This window comes from Callorhinus ursinus, unplaced genomic scaffold, assembly GCF_003265705.2.
Source record: "Callorhinus ursinus isolate GAN/ISIS: 27379988/994484 unplaced genomic scaffold, GSC_fseal_2.0 scaffold77, whole genome shotgun sequence".
NCBI classification, from domain to species: domain Eukaryota; kingdom Metazoa; phylum Chordata; class Mammalia; order Carnivora; family Otariidae; genus Callorhinus; species Callorhinus ursinus.
In genome coordinates, this window is record NW_027397139.1 from 4,442,971 (window position 1) to 4,469,159 (window position 26,189).

The window sequence follows — 26,189 nt, forward strand, 5'->3', positions numbered from 1 at the left end:
GTTCTGAGCAGGCCAGGCTGTCATCCCCCTGGGAGGGGCTGGCCCATGGTGCTGGTGGGAGCCCCTCTGAGAAGTCCTCTTGGCAACATGGACCTCCTTTGGGCCTGGACCAGGAGGTGCCCCAGTCCCACCATCTACTTTCTGGAAGCGGGGGGGGGGGGTCAGGGGGGAGCTCCAGGCAGGGTCCCCGGCCCTCCAACACACCTGGGTCCTGTGTGGAATGCGGGTTCCCAGGTCAGACCCTTGGGTGGGCCAGCAGTCTGGGCTCCCCAGGCCCTCCATAGATGCTGGGGGTGCTCCCGGTCTGGAGGTGGGTCATGCCCCCGCCCCATCCCGCCTGCCCGCAGATGGGTGTATGGTGGTTCCTGAGCCTCTCGGCAAGCCTGGCCCTGGCCCGAGCCCTTCATATGTATGGATGGGTTCTTCCGCCTTCACTGCGGTCCCCTCGGTGGGCTCTCCTGTGCCGATGGGCAGACTGAGGCACGGAGCTGTGAAATCGCTCCCAGACCACCCAGCTGGGAGACCACAGGGTGCAGTTTCTACCCCGGCAGCGGCAGCAGAGGCCTCACTCCTCCTCGCTGCCCGAGCCCCACCCCGGTGTGTGCTCCCTGACACTCTCGCTCTGTTTCAGAATGCCATGCTGCACTACCCGTGGTGGAGCACCTTCTCGCCCACGCCGTACCCAGTCTTCTCCAGTGAAAGCCAGTAAGTCCCTCTGGCCTCCGGGGTCTGAGCTCGCCCTGCCACGCCCTGCCCGGTGGCCATGGTGCCCTCCAGGGCTTTCAAGGTTCTGCGGCCATTGCTGGAACAAAAGTAGAGCTTGTGGCCCGCAGAGGGCTTCAGCATCCTGCTCGGGGGGTTGTGGGCGGGCCCTGGCCACATGGAGACAGCTGAGACTGACCAGCTGTGGCCCATCTGAGAGAGAGCCTGCCAGGGAAAAGGGCAAAGGGCTCCGTGGGTGCCCTCCGGGTGGGGGGTGAGAACTCTGAGGGCACTTTCCTGCAGAGGGCAACAGCAAGCAAGGTTTTAAAGAGTAAGTAGGAGCCTGCTGAGGGGGTAGGGGGGGGGAGCAGGCCAAGAGCCAGGCCAAGGAACGGCCTGCAGAGGGGGCACGGCAGCGCGTGGTGTCTGCAGGGCACTGTCATGGGAGGCAGGCATGCGGGCCTCTCCACTGAGCTGGGCTTCCTGGATGCCAGAGCTCATCCTCGGGCGGGTGGCTCGCACTCCTGTCCTGACGGCTGCCCTCTCCCCGGTCTCCCTGCAGCCAGTTCATGAGCTCCACCTCCTTCATTGCCAGCCAGCCCTGCGCAGACACCAGCTACGGACCCTCCACCACCACCCCTAGCTTCCTGCCAAAGACGGGCGACTTTCCTCAGGTGAGGACCTCAAGCCACAGTCACCCTTCCATCCCCACGTGAGCCAGGGGGCCCCTGCCTTGCACTGGCAGCCTTGGCCAGACTCCTGGGGAGCCTGGCCTGTACCTGGGAAGAGCTGATGCCCCCTCGGCCCCCACCCGGCCTGAGAGCTCCCAGATCACAGCCGTGCCTGCGCGGGTCTGTCACGGTGGCTTCCCCCACAGTGCGCAAGCTGGGCGGGAGGCCGCATCCCCGTCAACTTGCCGCTCTCGCCCCCGGCCCGGGTTGCGGGGCAGCATCTTGGAGCACCAGGTCCACTTTACCCAAACTGTAGCGCCTTCCTCTCCTGGGCACAGGCCCCTGTGCTTGCTCCATCTGGGCACCTTAGCATCTCAGCCAGGGTCCGCCGTGTTCCCTGTGCCCCTGGCCAGAGCCATGTTCTGTCCGGTGCAAACCCCGTCATTGGCGTTTATGTCCCCAAACAGCGGCCGTTTGAAGAGTGTAACCCACCCAAACCAAAGAAAGAAATACGTGTGTTTCCTTTTGGGGAGGAATCGAGTGGACCCTCTCTGGCAAGTGTCTGATGGCACACATCTCCTCACAGCAGGCCCCGAAAACCAGGCGCCGCAAAGACATGTTTTGTGGGAAGGAGCCCAGGTGGGGTCTGAGGCGGGGGCTGGCAGCAGCCTAGCAGTGTTGAGTTTCTCTGAGAAAGGTGCAGTCCTTTGTGCCAGTGGTTCCGCCGCGGCTGGGGCTACCCCAGCACACAGTTTGGGAACTATCCAGCTTGGACAGCCCCAGGGCCTCGGCTCCCCAGAACCTCAGTTTCCCCCCGTGTAGTGGGGGCTTGTGGGGCCTGCCGGGTGGCGGTCCGGGAGGAAGAGGCTCAGACCCAACAGCCAGAATCCGCTGGACCCAGGCAAGGTCAGTTCAGATTGGCTCCCTCCTCAGGGAGCCTGGCCAGTGTCCACGCAGCGCCAGGCAGGGGCCTGGAACCAAGTCCACCGAGAACAGGACCTTCTTTGGAAACAGGGTCTTTGCAGATGTCACTTAATTAAAGCTGAGGATGAAGTGATTGTGGAGCAGGCTGGCCCTAAACCCAGTGGGTCCTTGTAAGAGATGGAGGACACAGAGGGGAAAGCCCAGGACAGCGGTGGCAGAGAGGGATGTCGGGAGCCGCAAGGGGCAGGAAGGGCCTTCCTCTGCAGCCTGCTGGGGAGCGCGGCCCGGGATGCCTTCACCTGGCATGTCTGCCCTGCAGGACCACGGGAGCGTGCGTGTCTGTGGTTCAAGCCCTCCCGCTCCATCTTGGACCCTGTGGGGCCCCCCAGGAAGCGGCTTGGCTGGGCCTGGAGGACATGGGAGCTCAGCGGGCTCAGCTGGCCCCCACTTCTCCCAGGGGGAGGTGTCAGTTGGAGAGGGATAGGAGGTCCCTCCAGCCTTTCCGGGCGTGCTGGGGTTCCCCCATCGGCTGCCGACCCACAAGGACACGCTGCTCGCTCTGGTTTGGCACCTACTGTTGCCCGGCCTGGGGAGCACCTGGTCTCCACGACAGGGTGTGCGGCCGATGGTCCACGGCCCGAGAGCCTCCCTGAGCCTGCCGTGCCTGCTCTGCGCTCTGATCGAGTTCCTCCACACGGGTCCTAGACACAGCTCCACGTCCAGACTTGGCATCTCATGATGCCATCTCCCCCGCTGGGGTGTCACCTGCTCTCCAGGCGAGGAAGCTGAGGCTCGTGGGCGCAGAAGCCCCAGCCCCCGGGGGCCGCCCAGCCGTCTCCACTCCCCTGGCTCTCTTTCCTGCGTTCGGCTTGTGCTGTTTCTCTCGGCTCTGCCCAGAACCAGCACGGTTCCTTCAACCCACTCTTGGGGCCACGGCGTCTGTGTCTCACCGCGTGGGGGGGGACTGCCGGTCATCGATCCATGGTCGAGCTCGGCCGCGTCCAGCCCACAGACGTTTACTGAGCTCCTGCTGAACACGGCAGTGGCCTACCCTGCTGGGGGGCAACTTGGACCCAGATCTTTCTTCTAAAGCAGCAGAACCTTCTTCAAACAAAATCTCACCCCGGTGCTAAGTGTGGGGTTAGACAGATGTGAGACCAGAGTTCAGTTCCAGGTGAAGGGTCCTGAGGCCCCGTTAGCCTCCTCCACCTCCCTCGTGACCCCTGGGCCTGCGGCCCTCGCCAGGAAGGGGGCCAGACCAAGCTGGGCCCCAGCCAGTGGACCCGCCACACACACACCCCCTCTGCTCCTGATTGACCAAATGACGTCACCACAATGACCAGCACAGTGACAGCCTCGAATACATCCCCGTCCTGGTCCCGGGACCTGGGACGTGTCCCCTCACGTGGCAGAGGCGACCTTGTCAGGGCCCCCGAGGAGGGGGTGACCCTGGGTTCCCCGGGGGGGGGGCCGGCATCCTCACAAGGCCCTCCCGAGGGGGAGGCAGAGGGTGGGAGTCCCAAAGATGGGCAGACCCCGCGCGGCTGGCGGTGAGGATGGAGGGGGGCCGCGGGCCGGGGAAAGGCCGGAGCCGGGTCTCCCGGGGGCCCTGGAGGAACATAGCTCTCCGTTTTGGACTTCTGCTTTCCAGGACCATAAGGTAATAAATGTGTGCTCTCTTAAGCTGTGAGGTTTGTGGTAGCTTATTATGGTGGCAAGAGGAGACTGATATACCATGTGAAGCCCCCATGTGGCCCGTGGCACATTCTAGAAATGTTCCCCACTGTGCTATAAATCAGAAGGCACTGGGGCTGGGCCGTAGCCAGGAGTGGACATAAACCTACAGGCCTTAATATACCTCTTGCTGACTAAACCTGTGCCCTGGGTTTCCTGGCAGCCAAAGCAAAAAGAGAAAGGAGATGAGTGGTGTGACTCTTTTTGCCTGTAAAAGAAGGCTTCTCTCCAGTCTCCTTTGGGGCACGGAGCAGTTCCTTGGGGTCAGCATCCCTCCCCCATCTCTCCTGGGAGGACATCTGGACTTGGTTCCCAGGCCTGTGCCTGGTCTTGGCTCCAGCTTTGCTGTCTGAGGGCCTTTGTTCCTCAGGTTGTGACTAGGGCTGAGTCACTGAACACTAGGGGGACTGGGTTCCTCCCTTGGTTCCCCCACAAGAGCCAACCCAGACCCAGGACCACTGGCGGCAGGTTGACCATGCCTCCGTATGGGGTCCCCAGGTTTTTTTGTTTTTTGTTTATGTTTTAATTTTAATTTTATTTTTAAGTAAACTCTACGCCCAAAGTGGGGCTTGAACTCATGACCCTGAGATCAAGTCACATGCTCTACCGATGAGCCAGCCAGGCGCCCTGGGGTTCCTGTTTTATAGCTACCTGGGTGGGGCCTACATCCTGCGGGACCCTGCTCTCAGGAATGCAGAAGGTCAAGGCTAATCCTCACTCTGAGGCCGCTCTGCCCCCCCCCCCCGGGTGGTCCTGGTGGTCACACCTGGACCCACTACAGTGGCCCAGAACCCAGGGACCCAGTTCCAGGATGCAAGGGCACAGGCACCAAGGGGTTATCTAAAACTTCAGGTCTGATACTCTTTTCTGTATGTGTGAATTTGTGACAAAATGAATTTTACGGTGCTTCAGGTCTATAGGGAGGTTGCTCTCCTCAAACGCTGTCACTCATTGACCTGGTTTCCTGGCACGTTATTGTCTGATAGAACTGTGGTCCATCATCATGATGCAGCCGGTAGCCTGGCATAGCACTCATGAGCAGACCAGAGTGCCTGGGCTGGAGCACGGAGGCCCCTGTAGGGAGCTGGCCCCTGGTGCAGACTGGCCTGGGGCCGTTGCGCTTCCAAGGGGTTCTGTGTTCTTGGCAGGAGTCCCACAGGTGGGACGCTGCGTCCTCATCGGGCGTCCCCTGCATGCCTGCCCCTCCCTCCCGCGTCAATGTGTCTTCCTGTGGACGGTGCTGACCTTGAGCCCTGGTCAGGGTGGCAGTGCCGGGTCCCTCCCCCGTCCACGGTCAGGTTGCTGCTACATTCCCCTCTCCCCGGGGGAGGGGTGCGTCGAGGCTGTCCAGGACCCTGGTCCCTTGTGGTGGGGACGGGAATGGATTTCCTCATGCACTGGGGGATGTGGCCTGCAGTGACCATCACCACGGTGTCTGTTTAGCAGACATTGCTGTCCTGCCCGGCCCCTCTGTTAATCAACTGGAGGTCTTCCACAGGGAGAGCCGGCCTTCCCCTTACTCGGTCATTTGTCTGTGACACAATGGGTCACAGTCAGGTGCTGCGCTAATCACTACTTCTGCGTAGGCCGCTGGGAGTGCCTGTCTCTCCATATCCCCCTCATGACCATCAGGGATGGCCCAGGCTCAGTCCATGAAGACCCCGCCTCAGCCTTCACCCCACCTGCTTCCCCAAGGAAGCCTCTTCTTTTTTTTTTTTTAAATTTTATTTATTTATTTGAGAGAGAGAGAATGAGAGATAGAGAGCACGAGAGGGAAGAGGGTCAGAGGGAGAAGCAGACTCCCCGCTGAGCAGGGATCCCAATGTGGGACTCGATCCCGGGACTCCAGGATCATGACCTGAGCCGAAGGCAGTTGCTTAACCAACTGAGCCACCCAGGCGCCCCAAGGAAGCCTCTTCTGACTGTGCTTGGCATGGAGCCACTCAAGTCCTATGGCTCTCCTTGGTGCCCTTAACACTTGAGGGGCCCCCCATGGGGTCTCCCACCCCTGGGTGTGAGGGCATGGCTTTTCTTTCATTCCTTGCTTTTGATTTAAGATGTGATTTGCATATCACACAATTCAGTGACTTTTAGCAAATTCAGAGGGCTGTGCAACTATCACCTCTGTGTAACCCCAGGACATTCCATCAACCCCAAAAGGAAACCCCATCCCCATCAGCTGTCACCCCCCCGGCCCCCGTGAGCCCCCTTCCCATCCGTGGATGAGCCTGTTCTGGACGTGTCACCCACGTGGACTCACACCCCGTGTGGCCTTCTGTGACTGGTTCCCTCCCTGAGCGTCGTGGGCTCGGGGTCCGTCCCCGGGGCAGCACATGTGGGCGCCTGGCTCCTGCTCGCGGCTGAAGGACGCTCCTGTGTGTGGGGGACACACTGTGTGTATCTTCTCTTCAGCTGATGGGCATCTGGGTGGTTCCCACAATGGGATTTTGGTGATTGTGAATCGTGCTGCTGTGAACATCCATCAACAGGCTTTTGTGTGGACCTGTGTTCTGGGTTGGCTGAATCTGATTGGGGGGGATATTTGGGGACATGTTGAGGTCAAGGCTGGGGGTGAAGGACTCAGCATTACAGACTGCCCCTCCCAATGCCTCGTGCCTCCAGGCCCTCCCCTGCATTCTCGCCACCCTGGTATCTCTGGGGTCCTGGTTGTGGGCGTGGCCACTCTGCCCTCCCTCGCTGCTGCCTGGCATGTATGTTCCCTGGGAGCTGCCCTGACCCCTCCCCCCAAATCCACCTGGATCCCGAACATCCTGGCCAGACTCTGGGAGAGGGCCACCTCATGCAGTCAGTGGGGCAGGCATCCGCCCTGAGAGTCTCTCCAGGCATCTCGGGTGGGTCCTGCATCCACCCAGTGAGGACACTTTCCGTCTGCCGGCCTGGGGCTTCTGGGAAGCCAGGATGAGGTCACAGCTCAGAAAAGTGCTTTGCAAACTCTCAGCAGCTCTCCACTGAGGGGCGGGCAGCATCAACTGCTCTGCAAATGGATTTCAGCAGGATCAGAGGTCCTGGCGCACCCCCACCAGGCCCCCAGTAGTTACTGGCACTGGCAGGAAGAGCGAGCGAGACGTTTCTTCTCTAAGGAAGCCCCCTGGTTCACACTGAGCTGCAGCCGAGAACCCACCGCCACTCCGTGGTCTATGCTGAGCACCACGCCCAAGCAACCCCCGCTCTGTGGTCTGTCCTGAGGGCCACAGACCAGTGGGAGAAGGAGCATGGGTGTCTCCAGAGGGTCGCTGCACAGAAGCTGAGACACCCAGGAGCCAGGGGATGAGGAAGTCGGTGGGGGGAGCTGGGAAGCCAGATGCTTGGAGAGTGGCCCCTGCAGAAAGCCCTGGGTCGGGGTCCAGCCCCTCCCAACTGCAACACCACAGGCGCTCAGGACCAGTTGTCCCCACAGCAGGAGGCTAACAGCCGTTTCTTAGGGGGCCGTGTGAGCTGGGGAGCCCACAAGGCACCACAAACAGGGTGACATAGAGCCACAGAGAACATGCCCTCACGGTGCCGGGGCCAGGCGTCCCAGATCCAAGTGTGGCGGAGCCGCGCACCCTCCGCAGGCTCCAGGGCACGGCCCCTCCTGCCTCTCCCAGCTCCCGAGGCCCCAGGCGTCCCTCGGCGTGCGGTCACATCGCCCCAGTGCCTGCCTCGGTGGCACGTGGCTGCGTCCCCGTGCTTCTGCGTCCAGATTTCCCTCTTCCAAGGACACCAATCGCTGCAGCACGGCCTCCCCCCTCCTGTACGGCCTCACCTGAACTGACTGTACTTGCGAAGGTCCTGTATCCAAATAAGGTCCCATTCACAGGTCCCGGGGGGCAGGACTTGAGCGTGTCTCTTTGGGGGACATAATTCACCCAACAGGAACATCCCAGCAGTGGGGTGTGCCTGAGGGGAACCTGCAGTGCCCAGCCACCCTCTGCCCCGTGTCTACCCCCACCTCACCATAAGTGGGTGACCCAAAGACCACCTGTGCACAGGCTTGCTGTGAGGGCCCGCGAGGGGGGGATGCAAGGAGGGGAGAGCCCCATAACAGACTGGGGGTTCTTGGGAAACACAGGACAGCTGGGCCATGCCCACCCCTCTGCACCCTGCCTGGCCACAGGACAGAGGGTCAGCCCTGGGCCACACAGCCCTACAGCCACAAGGCAGCCCGATGGGGCTGGGGCCAGTCATGTCCTTGGTGGCAGCCCTGCTCACGCTCGTGCCTGGGTCCCTAAGTTTGACTTCCACCGGGACCTCTGCCCAGGTCCCACTCAGCCCGTCCACCTCCATCCAGGCACGCAGCCGACCCACCGCCTGTGGCCAGCAGGGGGGGCAGGGTGGCCAGGTGCCCAGGTGCCCACTGGGTGCTGGCTTCCCTGTATCCTCAAGCCCACCCTTGCCCATCAGCCAGCTGTCTGGCGCTGAGATTTGGGGGACAGATTGTCAAAGGTCAGGAACTGTGCTGCAAACCTGACAGACTTTATGGCAGTTTAATCTAATCATGAGAACTCGGGTGTGTACTTTGTGCATCTTTCTAGTTTGGTTCCTAGTGATTGTTTTAAACTGAGTCAAAATCCACATGTCTTGAAATCCATGCTTTGGGGGCACCTGGCTGGCTCAGTCAGGAGAGCATGTGACTATTGATATCCGGGTCTTGAGTTCGAGCCCCATGTTGGGTGTAGAGACTATTTACAAAACAAAATGAGTGAATAAAAACTGTTATAAAAAATAAAATAAAGTCCACCTTTTTAAGGTAAATTCACAGGCTGTGCAACCACCACCTCTGTCCAGTTCCAGAACATTCCATTGCCCTGAAAGGAAACCGCATCCTATCAGCTGTCGCTCCCCATCTCCCCCTCCCCAACCCCCACCCCCACAAGCCCCCTTCCCGTCCGCGGATGAGCCTGTTCTGGACGTGTCACCCACGTGGACGCACACCCCGTGTGGCCTTCTGTGTCTGGTTCCCTCCCTGAGCGTCGTGGGCTCGGGGTCCGTCCCCGGCACCGTGCGTGAGGGCGCCTGGCTCTTGCTCATGGTCGCGGGACGCTCCCCTGCGTGGGTGGGCCATATCCACCTGCCTGCAGACACTGGGGCTGTTGCCACCTTTTGGCTGCCGTGAGTGGGGCCGCTGTGGACGTGCATTTGTGGGTTTGGTGTGAACGTGCGTTTTCGTGCCTCGGCCGTGTACCCAGCCGTGGAATTGCAGGGTCGTCCGGTGACTCCGTGTGCAACTTTTCGAGGAACCGCGTGACTGTCCCCGCCGGCGTGGCGGATGGTTCTGAGGTCTCCATGTCCTCGCCGGCACTTGTCATTGTGTGTTGGAGTCGGGCCGTCCTGGCCGCCCTGAGGTGGTGTCTCCAGGCCCTGGTTTGCCTTTCCCTGCTGCCCGACGGTGCTGAGCGTCCTTCTCCGGCTCACTGCTGCTGGTACTTTCCCTTTTCCATGCAGTGCTGGGGCCAGGCAGGGGGGCTGTGCTGCCTGCAGGCTCTGAGGTGCAGATGGGACGGGAACGCCACAGTGGCCTTGTTGCATTGGACCCCGTGATCCCTCACTGTCCCTGACGAGGCACACAGCCCCGGGGTCCCTACCCAGCCAGAGCCCCGCAGGTGTCCCAGACCCCAAGCACATACAGGGAGCCTGGCCTAGCCATGCAGCTGTTGTTTCCCATGGGACAGGGCACCATGGGATACTCGTGCAAGGTCTCTGACCCCACAGGGTGCTGGAGGGCTTTGCACTCCCCTGCTCACCAGCCCTGCTGCTTTCTGTGTGGGGCTGAGGTGCAGGGAGAGGAAAGAAGGGGGGTTTCAGGGACAGACACACCCCTTGGCAAGGTTCCAGGAGAAGGAGCAGGGTGGGGGCTCGGGTTCCCACAGGGCGGCACCCCAGCTGGGGCCACAGCATGACAGAGGCCCTGGGGGATCTCAGAAAGGCCCCGGAGACAGGCTCTAGGGCGGTTGGGGGCAGCGGGTGAAGGCCCCCAGTGCATGCCAGGGGGCTGCGTGGAGGGGCCTGAGGGGCGGGCCGGGCCTTCCTCTCCCCCAGCGGCACTGGGGCTTGTGGCCCTCATTCTCTGGGCTCCCCAGGAGCAGCACTGGCAGGTCCCCACCAGGCCCAGCTGGCCAGAACTCCGGTCTGGGGAAACCGAGGCGAGGGCCAGTGCGCGCCGGCGGGTGGGGGCCCAGCGCCGTGGAGAGGTCTGTGGCTAGATGACGCCCAGTACAGGAATTCTCGCTCTGCCAGTAATCGCCCTGACTTCCCAGGCAGCCATCATTTCCTGAAAGTCAGCCGCCTTAGGGGAAGTAGGCGCTGGCGGTGACTAAACCAACATGCAAATGCAGCCGGGCTGAGAGCGGCCCGCACGGCCGCGGTCATGAGGGAGCCGCCCGCCGCCGCTGCCGCCGTCCAGGGGACCCGCCGCGGCCGCGCCATGTCCCAGCTGCAGTTCTGGCTGCACTTTGCAGCCCTCAACAAGGTAACCCTCCGCGCTGCTCGCTCCCGCCCGCCTGGCGGCCAGCCCCCGCTGCAGGAGCTCCCAGCCAGCCAGGGCCGCGGGGACCGGGGCGCGCAGCACGGCCCCGGAGCGGCTCTCACGGCGGCAGCGCCTTCCCCTCTGTGCCCAGCTGCCCCGAGAACGGCCGGCCCCCCGCGGCTCAGCGGTTGGACCCTGACAGTCTCCGGGGCGGCCGGGGTAGAGCTGGAGTGCGGATGGCCAGGTAGGAACGGCCCCCATCCCTCCGTCCTTCCTCGGGCTCCCCAGGGCTCCAGGAAGGCGTCCCGCCCCTAGCCAGGGCTAGTGGGACAGAACCTGTCTCTGGAGGGTGTTTCTGGGGTTCGAGCGCTGCTGAGCAGCTGCAGCTCCCCCAAGGGAGGCCCAGAGTGCAGTCTGGGGTGGGGGCCATGCTGTCCCATCTCCCTGGTCTGGTCTGTGGCTGGAATCGAGGGCACTGTTTGGCAGCTCTACCTGATCCCGCCAGGTCTTCACCTGGCCCAGGGAACCCCAAAATGCTGAGAGACAGTATCCACAGCAGGCGACCCTGTGACTTCCCTGGTCTCCCACAACTGTCAGGGTGACCACCCCATTCTCTCCCCACTGAGGGGCTGCAGCCGACGGAGTAGGGTTGGGGCCTGGGGTCTGAGGAGGGGTGTCCATGGAGGGTGATTTTGAGTTTGGGTCACCTTGGAGATCTGCTGGTGGCTGCTGGGCATCAGGTCCTGACCCGGTGGATGGTGAGCAGCCCACGTGGGAGGGGTCAGCTCTCGCCTCATCCTGACACCCATGCCGTATCGGGAGTGGGGCTGGGAGGGACCCCTGGTGATCGCGTGAGGCCCTGCCTCCCTTTGACCCAAGAATCTGGTGGAGGCAGCATCCCCAGCGTGGGTAGAACCCTCCCACTTTTTAAATACCCTTGATTTTGGAGCAGGTCTGTGTGCCGAGTTACCGCGCAGCACGGAGTTCCCACGGGCCCCACGCCCAGGCCCTCTGTTCACCCGTCACATCAGCGTGGTGCTTTCGTCAGAGCTGACGAGCAGACACTGATACCTCGTTAATCACCAGAGATCCTCGCTCTGTGCCAGGACCCCATCCTGACACCGCGGGATTTCGGTTGTCACTCTGCTTCAGCCCCTCCAGGCTGGTCCCCGGGTCCCCCATTATTGTCGGAGGAGGGCTGGCTGGCGTCCCGCAGGATGTCCCCAGGCTGCGTTCGTCCCATCAGGGCCCCCCACTGCCCACGCAGCTCCTCCCTGCGGACGCTGGCCCTGTGTCCTGGCCGGGGCCACACCGTCCGTCCTCGGGGGAAGGGGTCGCTGTGTGCGGCCCACACGGGGGGGTGGGGCCCCCGAGCACCCACCTTTTGCTAGGTGCCATTCCTCTTCTTTGGCCCTGGTCAGGGCTCCTCCCCACCTGCCTACCCTGCTGCTTGTGACTGCTTCACCTTCAGGAAGCAGACCCACCCCTCAGGGCCTCTTGGGGCTGCCAGCTTGATGGGCTCAGGGGCTCTTGTCATTCTTTTTTTTTTTTAAAGATTTTTATTTATTTATTGAGAGAGAGAGAGAATGGTAGAGAGAGCATGAGAGGGAGGAAGGTCAGAGGGAGAAGCAGACTCCCCGCTGAGCAGGGAGCCCGATGCGGGACTCGATCCCGGAACTCCAGGATCATGACCTGAGCCGAAGGCAGTCGCTCAACCGACTGAGCCACCCAGGCACCCGGCTCTTGTCATTCTGACCAGGCTTGCGTGGTGCCCTCTGGGAAGGCCACGCTCAGATGTGGTTCCAGAGGGATTTTAGCAAAGTCAGCCGGCCACCCGTACCCAGACCCCACCCCAGGCAGCCCGCAGGGGTCCATGCTCCATGTTGCCTCACAGGGACCGAGTGGCCAGCTTCCATGACCCAGCCTTCCCACCTCTGACCCCAGCTGCCCCGGAATGGTGAGCGGGCCTCATGGTCAGCAGGGCCAGAGGCTGCGTTCGTCCCATCACGGGCCCCCTCTGCCCCCTGAGCGCCTCCCCCATCCCGTAGATCGCTGCTCTGACCTGTGGAACTGCTGGGCTCTTACACGAGGGTGCTGGGCATCCCAAGGAGTGTCGAGGTGCACCTTTCCCCACCCTGGGGTTGGTGTTTCCCTCCTGCCTCTGTCCCCGTGCTGTGGACTTTTATAAACCTCCCCAGGCCACTGCCTGCCTGAGCTGGTCCTGCCAGCCAGAATCTGCCTCCTCGCCCAGACTTGCCCAGGCTGTCAGATCCTGCCAGGGTCTGCTCCCATGGGTCCAGGCTGGGCGCGGCCTGGGGCCAGGAGTGAGTGGTGCCCCTATGGCTTCCCGTATGCCATCAGCCACCGGGGTACCTCTGGGTGGCAGGAAGAATCCAGTCCAGGCACCCAGCCTCACACCAGCTGATTTGGCCAAGGGTGGTCTTTCCTGCACAGACCCTGAGCCCTAGCCTGGCTGTGGGACCAACCCCATCCAGTAGAGAGACTCCTGCATCCAGTCACCCTCAGGGAAGCCTGGCCCCATCCCTGCCCACACCTTCCGAGGGGCACTGCACAACAGGCCCGAACCTGCCTCATCCTGGGACTGTGTGCGCTCTGGTGTCCTAGCAGACCCTCAGGAAGCTGGGTGGTATCACCTGGGGACCCCCACCACTATCACCACCACCAAGGAATAGGGATCTGATTCCAACACGATTAATGGGAGGGGAGCCCGCACAGGTGGAGTGGGGCAGCCCCAGCACTGGCTAAGGCCGGGGGCCTGTTCTTAGTGGGCTGGGGGCTGCAGGGATGCCACCCTCACCCCCAGAAGCCAGCTTACCTGTGGTCTTGGGGCCTGAGCCAGGTGCATCAGGGCAGGCTCCAGGCCCTCTGCTGTGGAGGCTGGCCTGGAAGGGCCTCATCTGGGAGGGTCTGTGGGGGCTCCCTCCCCATGAGGAGTTGGCTGAGGGCTGTGCCCCTCACCCCCTGATCTGGGCCTGCAGGGGCTCAGGGAATTCGAAGGGGCTGCCCCCTCTCCAGCTTCAGGCACTCAGGGTCCCTGTCTGTAAAGTGGACACCTACTGCCCTCTCCTGGTGGTCGGTGGCATGGACACCACCACCCAGCCTGGCAGTATGTGGGGGTCTTGGGCTGGGGGCACACTCCCTGCTGGTCCAGGAGCCCTCAGGGCTGGTCTACGAGTGTCCCCGGTGTCCGGTGCAAGCCGGGTACACACAGGTGCTCAGTGTCTGTGACCCAGGGGTGGGGGGAGGGCAGCATGGGACCATCCCTGGCATTTAAATTTTTTAAATTTACGTTTCTAAACTGTGTGTAACCTACACAGCACACTCCCCCCCTTGCAGGTGTGGGGCTCTTCATGTCCTGACATCCGTGCACTGGGGTCACATGTCCCAGTGTCACGTAATTCCCGAACATTCTGTCTCCCCAAAGGCAGCCCCGTCCCCATCAGCCGTCACTCCCCAGCCCTCCCGGACCCCCGAGCCCCCTTCCCGTCCGTGGATGAGCCCGTTCCGGACGTGTCACCCACGTGGGCTCACACCCCATGTGGCCTTCCGTGTCTGGCTCCCTCCCTGAGCATCGTGGGCTCGGGGTCTGTCCCCGGGGCCGCGCGTGTGGGTATGGGCACCTCTCCTGCTGGTGGCAGGAGTGTCCATCGTGTGCCTAGGCCCCCCAGACACACCGGCTGCCTCTCATCCTGCCTGTCTTCCAGGATTCTGTGTACCTCGACGACCTCTCCAACACCTCCATCTTCTCCTCGTCTGTGGACTCCCTCTCAGACATCGCGGACACACCTGACTTCCTGCCGGCCGACAGCCTCAGCCAGGTGCCCACCATCTGGGATGTGAGCACCGGCCCCTCTGCCCACGACAAGGTCAGCTCACCCTGAGGCTTCTGCTTGGGCAGCTGTCCCAGGGCCCCAGCCCCAGGCTGTTCAGAGACACCAGTGAGCTCGTCGGTCAGGGGTCCTCCTGTTCTCTGCTCGGCCCAGAACATGCAGGGCGGGGGTGGGGGAGGAAAGCTCCGGTACTGAGCTCCTCACCACTCCTGCCAAAGGCCCTGTCACAACCAGGCACTGCCCTCACAGGCTTGGTGGCTCAGTCTCCGTGCCCTGCTCTGCTGGGCATACGGGCTTCACCAGGAGACGAGCAAAAAGCAGCTTCCAGCACTGGTTCTCACTCTGGTGATCCTGGGCAATGTCTGAAGGCATTGCCGGGGGGAGGGGGTGGGGTGCTCCTGGCTTTGAGTAGGTGGGAGCCCGGGAGCCCAGAGTGCTGCACTGGCATCTGTGAAGCTCCTTGTGCAGGACCCTGATGGGGGAGTGTGGGTGACATGAGGCCAGATGGGAGGGGTCCCCAGGTGTGCCAGGCCCAGACTCTAGCTCATTCCCAGGACCGGGCAGCAGGCACATTGGTGAGGGAGAGGGGGCCCAATGCCAGGCTTGGGGAGCCCCTGCCCCACCCAGGCCCCATCCAGGGCTCTCTGCCAGAAGAGAAGCCCCTAGCTTTTGAGAGCCAGAATCCTGGTTCAAGGATCTGAAAGGCGGCATTGGAGATATGCGTCTAAGGGAAAGCAGCCTCTTCCATCCAGAGCTGGGTGGACCCACGGAGTCCTGCTTGGTGGCACACGCTAGTGGACACGATGCCTGCCCAGCTACCTTGCGGTTCCTCGGCACCTTTTGGCCCCTCTGAGGCGGGGTAGAATAGACGGGTCTGGAAGGCCTGGGGCCCGGCATGGGGCTGGCAGAAGGACAGGAAGTGCCCAGGGCAGCCTGGTGCGGCCCCTGTCTTTTATAGCCATGGTGGGCAGCGCAGGCCCCCTTCCTGTGTCTGGGCTGAAGGGCCTCTGACCAGCCCCTGGCTCCTTGGTGGAGAATGTGAGGCAGAGGCCGCATGAAGTGGACAGCAGGAGGGCGGCCGAAACCCAACGCCCACAGCCTGCTGCTCGCCAGCCCACCAGGAGCCCTGACTCAGCCTTCCAGGAACCCAGGCCCGAGGCTGTCTGTTTTTGTTAATTAAAAGAAAAGAAGACAGGGACTTGAGTATGGGTTTCTGGTATCTCACTGTCATCTCATTTCCCTTTTCAAAAAAAAACTTTGGCATGTTCTTAACCTTTGAAAACAGCGGGAGTCATAAAAATCAAGTGGGTGCCTTGGGGACCCTTGTTATCCCCCATGACAGTAGAGGGCACCCGAGCTCCGTGTGTGCTCAGGGATGGGCACCTGGCGCTCACAGTCACAGGCCTTGGGATGGTGGGGTCCGAGAGGAGACGGGGTCTACAAGGGATTTCTTCATTTCTATTTTGTTTTTCACATTCGTGGTTTTTAGGGTGGCCACACTACTTTTGTGATCTTTATTTTAAGATTTTTATTTTGTTTTAATTGGAATTGTACACATCTGGTCGGGTCCCTGTGTGTCCTTCCTGTGTGTCCGGGGGCAGAGCAGTCACCCCACCCGGTCTCAGTGTGATCACCCCCTGAGGGAGGGTAGGTGGAGGGCCAGGTGTGACATGGTCCTCGAGGGTTTGGGTCTCCTGTCCTGGACCATCTGTGGACTCTGGATGCCACATGAGTTCTGACGCCAGGTGGGCCTCATGCCCCCATGGCCAATGGACACCCCCCAGGCATCGGCTTTGTCCCCCAGGTTCTTGGTCCCCTGGGACCAGACGCAGGTGATCAATCTCCCCAGGGCATGACTGTGATCCGGGACATGTCCTTACTACATTTATCTGCGTGATGGGGGTTGCAGCTTGTTGCTCAAAAGAGCCAGGCGCCAGGCAGCAGGAAGGAGGCAGGCAGCTGGCCGTGGGCTGGGGGGCATGAGGATAGTGTGAGAACCCCATTGGAGGCCAGGCTAGGGAGGCCCACAGGGGCGCTTCCTCCCCACATCTTGCCTGCAGGCTCATGTCCACTCTCCTCTCTAGCTGCTCCTGCCCAGTGGGCCATGGACAGGCCTTGAGGACCCTGTGTCCTCCCTTTCCAGCACCCCACTTCTTGTCAGCTACCAGGTAAGCTGGGCCCCCTCCTCAGTCCTGCCTGCCTCTTGTAGGGACTGGGACACTCAGAGGCACCTGTTTATAGAAGCAGGGTCTGCCCGTTTTATAGATGGGGAAGCAGGCCCTGGGGAGGCACCGCATTGGGGGTCAGGTGGGCCACTCCCCACTCCTGTTCACCGGGCCGGCTGCCCCTTGGGGGAAGGCTGGCCGTGTGGGGCAGGACAGGGCCATCCAGCCCTGACTACACCTCCGGCACTGACCTTCAGTCTCAGAGTCAGCCTGAGGAGGAAGATGAGGCAGAGGAGGATGAGGGGGAGGAGCTGGGCCACACAGAGACCTACGCCGACTACGTGCCGTCCAAATGTGAGTGCACTGCCCGAGCCCCTAACAAGCCGCTGCCAGGCCTGCATAACCCCAGCGGGCTCCAGCCATAGCAGGGGCAGGGGTGGGGGTTGCAGGCTGGGTCCCAGATTCTGGAGCGGCAAAGCTGGCTTGGGAGCTGTGGGCTGGCCTTGGGGGCAGTTCTGTAATCCCCACTTGCCACAGAGCCAGGGAGTACCATGAAAAGTAAGCCCACCTTCTTCCCTGAGCAGGATTTTATGGATCTGCCCCTCATTCCTTTGTGCAAAGCACTGAGGGGCCCCTACCCTGGACCCTGCTCTGCCCCTCTGCCTTCTGGGAGCTTTTCCCAGCCCATCCTAGACCCTCGCAGCCCACCCTGAGACCCTGGCCACACCCCTGACGTGCCCCTGGCCATGCCTCTCCAGCTAAGATCGGGAAGCAGCATCCGGACCGCGTGGTGGAGACCAGCACGCTGTCCAGTGTCCCACCGCCAGACATCACCTACACCCTTGCCCTGCCTGCTTCCGACAGTGGGGCCCTGTCCGCCCTGCAGCTAGAGGCCATCACCTATGCCTGCCAGGTGACCTGGGGTCTCCCATCCAGCCCACATCCTGCGTGGGGTGCCCCCAAGGCCCCGGGGAGGGGCAGCCTGCCAGGTCCTGACCACCCTCCCTTGGCCACAGCAACACGAGGTCCTGCTCCCCAGTGGGCAGCGGGCCGGCTTCCTCATTGGCGATGGCGCCGGCGTGGGCAAGGGGCGCACGGTGGCCGGCATCATCCTGGAGAATTACCTGCGGGGCCGGAAGAAGTCCCTGTGGTGAGTGTGCTCTCCCCACCCCACGCCGGCGGGCAAGGAGGGGAGGGGGCGCCGTGGCACCCACCAGCCCGCACCCCCAGGTTCAGCGTCTCCAACGATCTCAAGTATGACGCAGAGCGCGACTTGCGGGACATCGACGCCCCGGGCATCGCGGTGCACGCGCTGAGCAAGGTGGGTGGGGTCGCCCCCTCCTCGGGTGGGGTCCCGGAGCACCGGCCGGGCCGCGCCCCCACACCCGACCCTCTCCTCCAGATCAAGTACGGTGACAACACTACCTCAGAGGGCGTCCTCTTCGCAACCTACTCCGCCCTGATCGGGGAGAGCCAGGCCGGCGGGCAGCACCGCACGCGCATCCGCCAGATCTTGGAGTGGTGCGGGGAGGCCTTCGACGGAGTCGTATCCTGGCTCCGCTGGGGGGCCGGAGGGGGCGGGGCCGGAGGGGCGGGGGCTGGAGGGGGCGGGGCCGGAGGAGGGGCCCGGGGCGGGGGCGAAGGGAGCGAGGAGAGGGAGGAGGGGTGGGGGCTGGAGGGGCGTTCTAAAGGAGGGGGGCGGGGCCGACAGGAGGGCGGGAAAGCGAGAAGGTGGGGTCTGGAAGGGGGAGTGGGGTCGAAAGGAGGGGCCCAGTCCTGGAATATCCCGGGACCTCAGCCCGGAAGCTGGAGGAATTCCCGGCAGGAGGCTCGCCCTCACTGACCGCTGTTGTCCTCTTGCGGTCGGGCTCGGCTTCCTGGCTCCAGCAAGCTGGACCCCTGGCCACAGGCGTGGGGGCGGTATTTGTTGTGACAGCGTGGGGAGGGGCCCCAAGGGTGGGAAGGTGCCTGTGGCTGTAGGATTGGGGCAAAGAGCGCCTCCAACCCTTCCTCTCCCTCCCCTGCTCCCCCTCCACTTGTCGGGGCTCATTGGGGGTGGGCAGGCCAGGCTGGGGCAGCTAGGGGACAGCTGGGCCAAAGGCCGGGCTGCTGGCGCTGCTGGGGCTGGGGGGGGCTCTACTGACCGGTTGGTCCGTATTGGAATCTGTATGGGCTCCAGGCCCTTCCCGACAGAAAGTCCCAGGATTGGAGGGGTTTCTAGTTTCCCTGGCGGCTTAGAGAAGGTCCGAGCACAAGCAGGACAGTCCAATGTGGGTCGTGTGTTAACTGCGTGTTTATCACACATGTCAGGCTCAGCAGCACCCTGCAAGCAGACTCCATCAGTCTGCCCCAGTGAGGCATCAGGTGGGGGTCCACAGCGTTTCCTGGGGTTTTCTGCACTGGTGTTCATCGAGGGTCCTCCGGGCTTCAGACAGCAGGGGACCCTACCCCTTGGTGTGCATGGCTGTCTCTGCACTGCTGGTGGTGCTCTGGGGCAGGGCCTGGCCCTCACTGAAGGGTTCTGGGGACATCTTCCTGTGTACTGTCCCCAGAGGTTGTCCCCTGTGTACCTTGGCACGTCACTTTTCTCCACCCTGCCAGAGGCCGGGAATGTTTGCTCATCACTGCATGTCATGCCAGCCTGCCCCGTCTCAGGGACATGCCGGTGGTTTCCAGCCTCCCTGCTCTAAACAGCCCTGAGTGATCCAGCCCGGCCTGTATGCCCCATCACCCCTTCTCACTTTCCTTGGGCCCATTCCCAGAACTGGGGTGACTGGCCCCCAGGCCACCCGGCACTCCCCCAAAGTCCCTCTCGCTCCTGGTCCAGTCACAGATCAGAAGAGGGACGTTGGCTCTCTGTGTCCTTTCAGTTCACATGGGCAAGTTCCCAGGTGTCCTGTGGCCAGATCCTGCTGTCTTCCAGAGCAGCTCCCACATGCCAGAGAAGGGACCAGAGGCCACTGGCACGGCCTGGGGCAAATGACAGCTTGCAGAACACCCCCACGGCAGCGCTCTGCCGGAGGGCTGTGTGCTTGCCTCTATATTCCTGCTTCTTAGTCTTGTGCTCACAGATCCCCCCGTGAACCTACCTGTACCATCTGCATGTGAGCACACGTGTGTGTAGCCACGCCCCTGGCTGTTCAAAAAGGTTCATGATCCATACACTTGCCTGCACCCCGCTTCCCCCCACTTCTCTGTCCATGCGGTAGTCTGTTTGCTCAGGATCCTCAGTATGTGCGGGAGGTGACACAGAGAACCCAGCGCCTCTCACTCAGAGACCCCGTTTCTCTGTGCTCACTGGTGTGCAGTTCTTAATGCCTTCCCCAAGCCGTCGCCCATCAGGTGTCCGTCAGCAGTGGGGGGCGGGGGCCACAGGCTGTTTCCCACTTGCTCTGATGGCCACCGGGCACCAAGCTGAGTTCCCCCTGGGGTATCGGGCCAGGGCCTGTGGGGCTGCCTGCCTTCCGGGACAGTCCTTAACCCCTGCCTGCACGAGATCGTGTTTGATGAGTGCCACAAAGCAAAGAACGCTAGCTCCACGAAGATGGGCAAGGCCGTCCTGGATCTGCAGAACAAGCTGCCCCTGGCCAGGGTGGTCTATGCCAGTGCCACAGGTGGGAACGTGGGGGCGGGCTCTGCATGTGGCCGTTGAGTCACTTCTGGGGCTGTGTCCCAGGCCCTGGCCTTGCTGGGTTAGAGGCGCTGACAGCAGCTCCCCACCCCAGGTGCCTCTGAGCCCCGGAACATGATCTACATGAGCCGCCTGGGCATCTGGGGCGATGGTACACCCTTCCGAACCTTCGAGGAGTTTCTGCACGCCATTGAGAAGAGGTGGGTGCCCTTCCCTGCCCAAGACGCGCTGGCAAGGGACCCACAGAGGGCACTGCTCCTCACACACTGGGGCCCGGCTCCACAACCTGGCCCACGTTCGTCCAGCAACCAGAGGGATCTCATCTTTCTTTGCCTAGTGCTTCCCATCACTCTAGGGGAAGGAGCCCCTCCCCGCTTTTCCTGCGCCCCGCCCCCTCCTCAGGCGATCAGAGCATGGGGCCTTTGCACATGCTCCCTCCACTCCCTCTGCACTTGGCCCTTCCTCACCCTCAGCTCCTGCTTTCGGCCCCTCCTCAAGTCACTCTGTTGCTGAGTGGGACACAGCACGTGACCGGGTGGCCCTGTCCTTGTCCACAGGGGTGTGGGCGCCATGGAGATCGTGGCCATGGACATGAAGGTCAGCGGCATGTACATCGCTCGCCAGCTCAGCTTCTCCGGCGTCACCTTCCGCATCGAGGAGATCCCACTGGCCCCAGCCTTCGAGCGTGTCTACAACCGTGCGGCCCTGCTGGTAAGCTGGGCGGCCGGCGGGCCGTGACTGCATGGACGCACGCGTGCGTTTCCCATCGGAATTACGCGCTCCTCACCTTCAGCATCTGTTCTCGGCGCCACGGGCATTTGTCGGGTCACAGAAAGGAGGAGGCAGCTGGCCCGCCCGTCTGGTCTCTGGTTGGAGACCAGCGTCGTGATCGTGTGGGGAGCTCCTCTGTGGCGGAATAACGTTGGCGTGTAACCAGGCCCCCAGCAAGCCTTCCCACCATGTTAGGAGCTCATTGTTCCCAGAGCTTGGGGCAGGTTTCGGCGTCCACGTCTCTGTGCCTGTGGCTTGGCCTCACCTTTGCTATTCCTGCGTGTGCATGGGCTCCCTTGTTCTCGCCGTCAGGTCCCCTACCTGGGACAGGCCCTGAGCATCAGCCCTGACAGTGCTGTAGATGGTTTTCTTAGTTCAAACCGAAGGAGGGCCATCTCCGCACGCCGCGGGGTTGTTCTCTGTGCTGGTCCTACCCCCTTGATGCCGGGAGCACCCCCGTTGTGAATGCTACAGTTGTCCCCAGACACGGCCCTGGGCCCCTGGGGCAGGGGTACCCCAGGTGAGCCGCCGTGGTCTGCAGTATCAAGGGCCCAGGGGCTGCTGGCAGATGGCGGTCACTGCGGATGTCCGCACCCCTTTCTGAAAGCAGCGTCCACTCCCCTGTGCTGCGTGAGCATGCCACCTTCACCGTGGCCTTGCCAGCATCACACATTTCGGCTTGTTAACACTTACTGTCAGGTATCAGCAGTGCCTCTGTGTTGCTCAGCTTCCGATCCCTGCACCCCTGGCCATGGATTTCAGCCGGTGGGGGCTGGCGGTCTGGGGTGGGAGTTGGGTGGCCGTGGGCAGCAGCAGGCTCAGCCGGGCATGTCGTTGCAGTGGGCCGAGGCCCTGGGCGTGTTCCAGCAGGCAGCCGACTGGATTGGCCTCGAGTCTCGCAAGTCCCTGTGGGGTCAGTTCTGGTCAGCTCACCAGCGTTTCTTCAAGTATCTCTGCGTTGCTGCCAAAGTGCACCGGCTGGTGGAGCTGGCCCGAGAGGAGCTGGCCCAGGACAAGGTGAGCTGGGAGACGCAGTGGCTGGACCTGCAGGGCTGCCTGGACGCTCTGCCCCGGTCCGTTCGAGAGCTTTGCGGTTACGCCAGGACCCCTGCACCCTCGTGTGTCTGCCTGAGCCTATGAGGACAGGGTGTGGCACCGGTGATGCCGAGGCCCAGAAGGTTCTGGTCCTGCCTGACCCAGCTCCCCTGAAGCAGGTGACAGGCATGGCCTTGCCCCTGGTTCTTCATGTCCAGACCGGCCTGGCGAGTCCCCAGAAAGAACTGGGCAGGAGCCAGGGCAGAGAATAAGGGAGAGGGTCCAGGAGGGCTGAGGGCGGCTGTCCGCTGCTGTATGGAGTTCTAGGGTGGATCTGGGTGTGCTGGGGGCCTGGTGGCCCGCAGGACAGAAGGGGTGGAAAGAGAGAAACTGAGGCCAACTCTGGGTTTCTGACTACCAGGGGCTGGGCTTGGGAGCCTGGGGTTTCCCTATAGGCCCCTCTGGGGCCACGCTCCAGAGATGGCTGGTGGGGGTCCCAGAGCGCAGCTCACCTGTGCTCCCCCATCCCCCCCCAAGTGTGTGGTCATCGGGCTGCAGTCCACAGGCGAGGCTCGGACCCGGGAGGTGCTGGACGAGAAGGATGGGCAGCTCGACTGCTTTGTCTCCGCTGCTGAGTGAGTGATGCTCACAGCCCCCAGGGTGGGTGGTGCAGCCACTCCTGGGACAGCCCCCCCCACACTCCCCCCACGTGACAGCCCGTGTCTTGTGACCCCAGCCGTGGGAACCTAGGTGTGCATCTGCTCAGACACCAGCCCCAGCCCGCAGAGACTATGGGCCACGCTCCAGTTTTAAAACCAGGAAGATTAGCCACGGGTGGACCCCAGGGCTCAGAGGGTGCTGGCAGAGGGACCCGGGATTTCAGCACGAGGCTTCCAGGTGCCCACCCCCCACAGTGGGTGTGGCGCTGTTTCAGGGACTGCACAGATGTTGGGGTCCCCGAAGCAGCAGGCCTCCCTTCCTGGGTCTGGGAAGGCCTCCTGGGCCCAGCACCCCTCAGAGGTGGTGAGCCTGTGCAGGCAGAGCCCCTTGATGGCTGGAAGGAGGGAGCCTCACCCCGGCCCCTGCCCCACACTCAGGCCTTCCCAGTAAAACTGTGCCCCTGCAGCCTCGGACCCTTCGCCCCCATATCCCCCTCCTCCACAGTCCGCACAGCTGCCTCCCTGCCCCTGCCTGCCCTCTCTGGACCCCGGGCACTGGGTGCCCCCCGCAGAGCTAGCCCCAACATGGGCCGACGCTACTCCGCGTCTCCCGCTGGATAGCATGACCCTCCTTGCGGTGGGAATAAATTCTGCTTTTTGCTTTCAGGGGTGTCTTTCTGTCACTAATTCAGAAGCACTTTCCTTCAACCAAAAGAAAGCGCGAGAGAGGAGCAGGCAGTAAGAGAAAACGTAAGCCCCCCCGCCCCCCCCCGCCGGCCTCTGACCCCTGCCCCATGCACAGCCTGGCTTATGGCCCTGCCAGGTTTCTCTCCGGCCTGGCTCCTGTCTGAGCAGCCACCCCTCTCTGCTGCTTGCTGCGCAGCCTGCCGGGCTGGGGGCTTCTGTCTCCCTGCAGGCCTGACTCGTGACACCCAGCCCATCTGTCCAGGGGAGGACAGGCACAGAGGCAGCTCAGCGCAGCTTCCCGAGAGAGAGACCCGGGCGGGCAGCAGCCTCTAGGCTGCACTGCGTGTCTAGGAGACACAGATCCCTGCAGGGCCAAGTTAGCCAAGAGGCAAGAAGCCAGTGCTGCAAGCTGGTGTGCTTCGCTCGTCCTCAGGCAGCAACACCCCGTGGCCTCCAGCATCACCCCCAGATGGGGACAGGGTCGGGGGAGCTTAAGATTCTAGTACACAGCCTCGTGCTTCCTCGGTGGAAGCCAGCCCTGCGGCTAAACCATGCCGGCTGCGTGGGACACGGTGGGGCTCGTGAAGAGCGTCGCAGGATGGGGAGGTTATCCTCCTTCCAGCAGAGGCTGAGCATCAGCTCATCATGGGAAGTGAGGCTTAGGGAGGGCAAGCAACTCACCTGAGGCCACACAGCCGGACCTGGGGGATACAGTCCCCCTCTCGCCTCCCAGGACCAGCCTCTGGGGCACCCTAGACTGTGGCAGGGCACGTAAGGTACTTGGACCACCATCCTCTTGGGACCTGGACACATCCTCTGGCCAGCCCGCCCAGGCTAGCCTTGTGAACAAGGGCAGGCGTGTGGCCTTCCCAGGCACCAGCCAAGAATAAACTGAAGTGTTAGGAAATCGGAGGGGGATGTTAAAAACTGCCCTTTTCCACCATGCCCTGGTGCACAGCAGGGCCCAGGAGGGCAGCCCAAAGCTGGACAGACCAGACGCTCAGGCTGCTAGCGTCCCAGCACATGGTGCCTGGCCCCGGATGGCCCCCTTCCCCACGTGGGGAGTCACCATGAGCTGGGCCCCTTGGCAGGGAGGAGCGGGCCGGGCCTCAGTGAGCCTGGTTGTCTGTGCGCAGGGCGGCCACGGGGCCGCGGGGTCAAGGCGCCCAGGCTGGCATGCGAGGCGGCAGGCGTGATCCGCATCAGTGACGACAGCAGCACGGAGTCAGACGCCGGCCTGGATAGTGACTTCCACTCCTCCCCCGAGTCCGTGCTAGACGACGATGTGGTCATCTTGGATGCTGTCGGGCTGCCGGCCGATGACCGCGGTAAGGGTCACGTGGGGGAGACGGGCTCAGAGAGCCATCAGGGCCATGCTGCTGGTCAGAGGCAGAGCGGGTTCACGCCAGCGGTCTGGGGTGAGGGAGAACATTCCGGACCCCTACCCCTCCCGTGCACCAGCTGTGCCCCACCCCCCCAGGGACCCCCTTGTCCACTGCTACGAGCGGGGCTGTGGGCAGGTGGGCTGGCTGGTGCCCCCTGACCCTCTGGCCCTGCAGGGCCCCTGTGCCCCCTGCAGCGGGACCCACACGGCCCCGGCATCCTGGAGCGTGTTGAGCGGCTAAAGCAGGACCTGCTGGCCAAGGTGCGAGTGCTGGGCCGGGAGCTGCCCGTTAACACTCTGGATGAGCTCATCGACCAGCTTGGGGGTCCGGAGCGAGTGGCCGAGGTGAGCTCCTTGGGGGCCCCCACCCAGATGCAGGCTCTGAGCCTCCCTGGTGGCCACCCCAAGTCCCCACCCTGCACAGTGCGGTAGGCTTGGGGCGGGGAGGACCCAGGGTCCAGCATCCATTGTCCAGCCTGCGAAGCCGGACGATTGTCCTCCCTCAGCCATGGACACCCAACCCCCTGCTCCCCAGCCCAGCTCTGCACCCACCTTCCCCACACACCCTCATGTGCCCCTGGGCCTCTGGGGGCGCTCTTGGGTCCCAGGCCTGTCCCCCTGTGTCCCCTCCCTGTCCTCTCCAGCTGCACGACTGGACCCTTTCCTGGGATGTCCTGTGGTGACAACCCAGGTTTGTTTTTGCCCCAGGCAGCCGTTTTACAATAGAAGACTTAGGGTGGAGTGAAAATCCTGCTGTCTGCCCCATGGGCAGCCGAGGCCCGGGGCCCAGGGCGGAGGCTGTGTCCTGGCCCAGGGTCCGAAGCCCCCCTGACACACACACTCAGGAGCCGCAGGGGCACAGGTGGGGAGGCAGGGAAACAGGCCTGCAGGGACCAGTCCCTGCATGGCCTCTCCAGCTGGCTTCCATTCCCTCTCCCCCAACCCCAGATGACCGGCAGGAAGGGCCGCGTGGTGTCCAGGCCCGACGGGACAGTGGCCTTCGAGTCTCGGGCAGAGCAAGGCCTCTCCATCGACCATGTGAACCTCAGGGAGAAGGAGCGCTTCATGAGTGGGGAGAAGGTGGGGGCCATGGAGGTGGGGCCTGGAGGGCCTGGGGGGCCCGGGGAATGGGCTCTGTCAACAGGTGTCCCCCCGGTGTCGGGGGGAGCCTGTGAGGACGCTGGGGGGCCCGGGAGGTGCGGGGTTCCTGAGGGGCTGGCCCCAGGACCAGAGTACTGCAGCCCCTGCTGGGTCCATGTATATCGTGGCCTCCACCTGTGCGTGTGTGGTGGTGACTGTGGGTATGTGTGGGTGTGCATGTGCATGTGCGCCTGACCAGGGCCCCCACAGGTCGCCCTGGCCGTCCCAGCCTTCAGGCACTGTCACCCGTGCCGTCACTGCCCGGTGGCTTCTCTGAGACCCCCACTTGAAACTCCTGGGAAAGCTGCAGTGGGCAGGGCAGGCTGCTCTGCTCCGTCCAGGGGCGGCCGGGAGTGGCCCAGACTCCAT

General features: G+C 62.9%; 1 protein-coding gene across 2 annotated transcripts in view; it reads left to right on the forward strand.

Annotated features, from left to right (window-relative positions):
* The window catches only part of SBNO2 (strawberry notch homolog 2), a 36,528-nt gene that overhangs the window by 5,607 nt on the left and 4,732 nt on the right, over window positions 1-26,189 (forward strand). Inside the window, exons 2-19 of one of the 2 annotated variants that reach the window (XM_025861120.2) lie at window positions 632-705; window positions 1,265-1,376; window positions 14,223-14,384; window positions 16,433-16,516; window positions 16,771-16,867; window positions 17,272-17,426; window positions 17,530-17,663; window positions 17,744-17,834; window positions 17,916-18,059; window positions 20,010-20,127; window positions 20,239-20,344; window positions 20,702-20,855; window positions 21,756-21,932; window positions 22,488-22,585; window positions 23,277-23,359; window positions 24,433-24,624; window positions 24,856-25,025; window positions 25,629-25,760. In XM_025861120.2, coding sequence (XP_025716905.1) covers window positions 632-705; window positions 1,265-1,376; window positions 14,223-14,384; window positions 16,433-16,516; window positions 16,771-16,867; window positions 17,272-17,426; window positions 17,530-17,663; window positions 17,744-17,834; window positions 17,916-18,059; window positions 20,010-20,127; window positions 20,239-20,344; window positions 20,702-20,855; window positions 21,756-21,932; window positions 22,488-22,585; window positions 23,277-23,359; window positions 24,433-24,624; window positions 24,856-25,025; window positions 25,629-25,760 — 2,283 coding nt within the window. Of the gene's footprint in view, window positions 1-631; window positions 706-1,264; window positions 1,377-10,339; window positions 10,501-14,222; window positions 14,385-16,432; window positions 16,517-16,770; window positions 16,868-17,271; window positions 17,427-17,529; window positions 17,664-17,743; window positions 17,835-17,915; window positions 18,060-20,009; window positions 20,128-20,238; window positions 20,345-20,701; window positions 20,856-21,755; window positions 21,933-22,487; window positions 22,586-23,276; window positions 23,360-24,432; window positions 24,625-24,855; window positions 25,026-25,628; window positions 25,761-26,189 lie in introns of those variants that run through there. The other variant, XM_025861121.2, reaches the window with a different exon arrangement.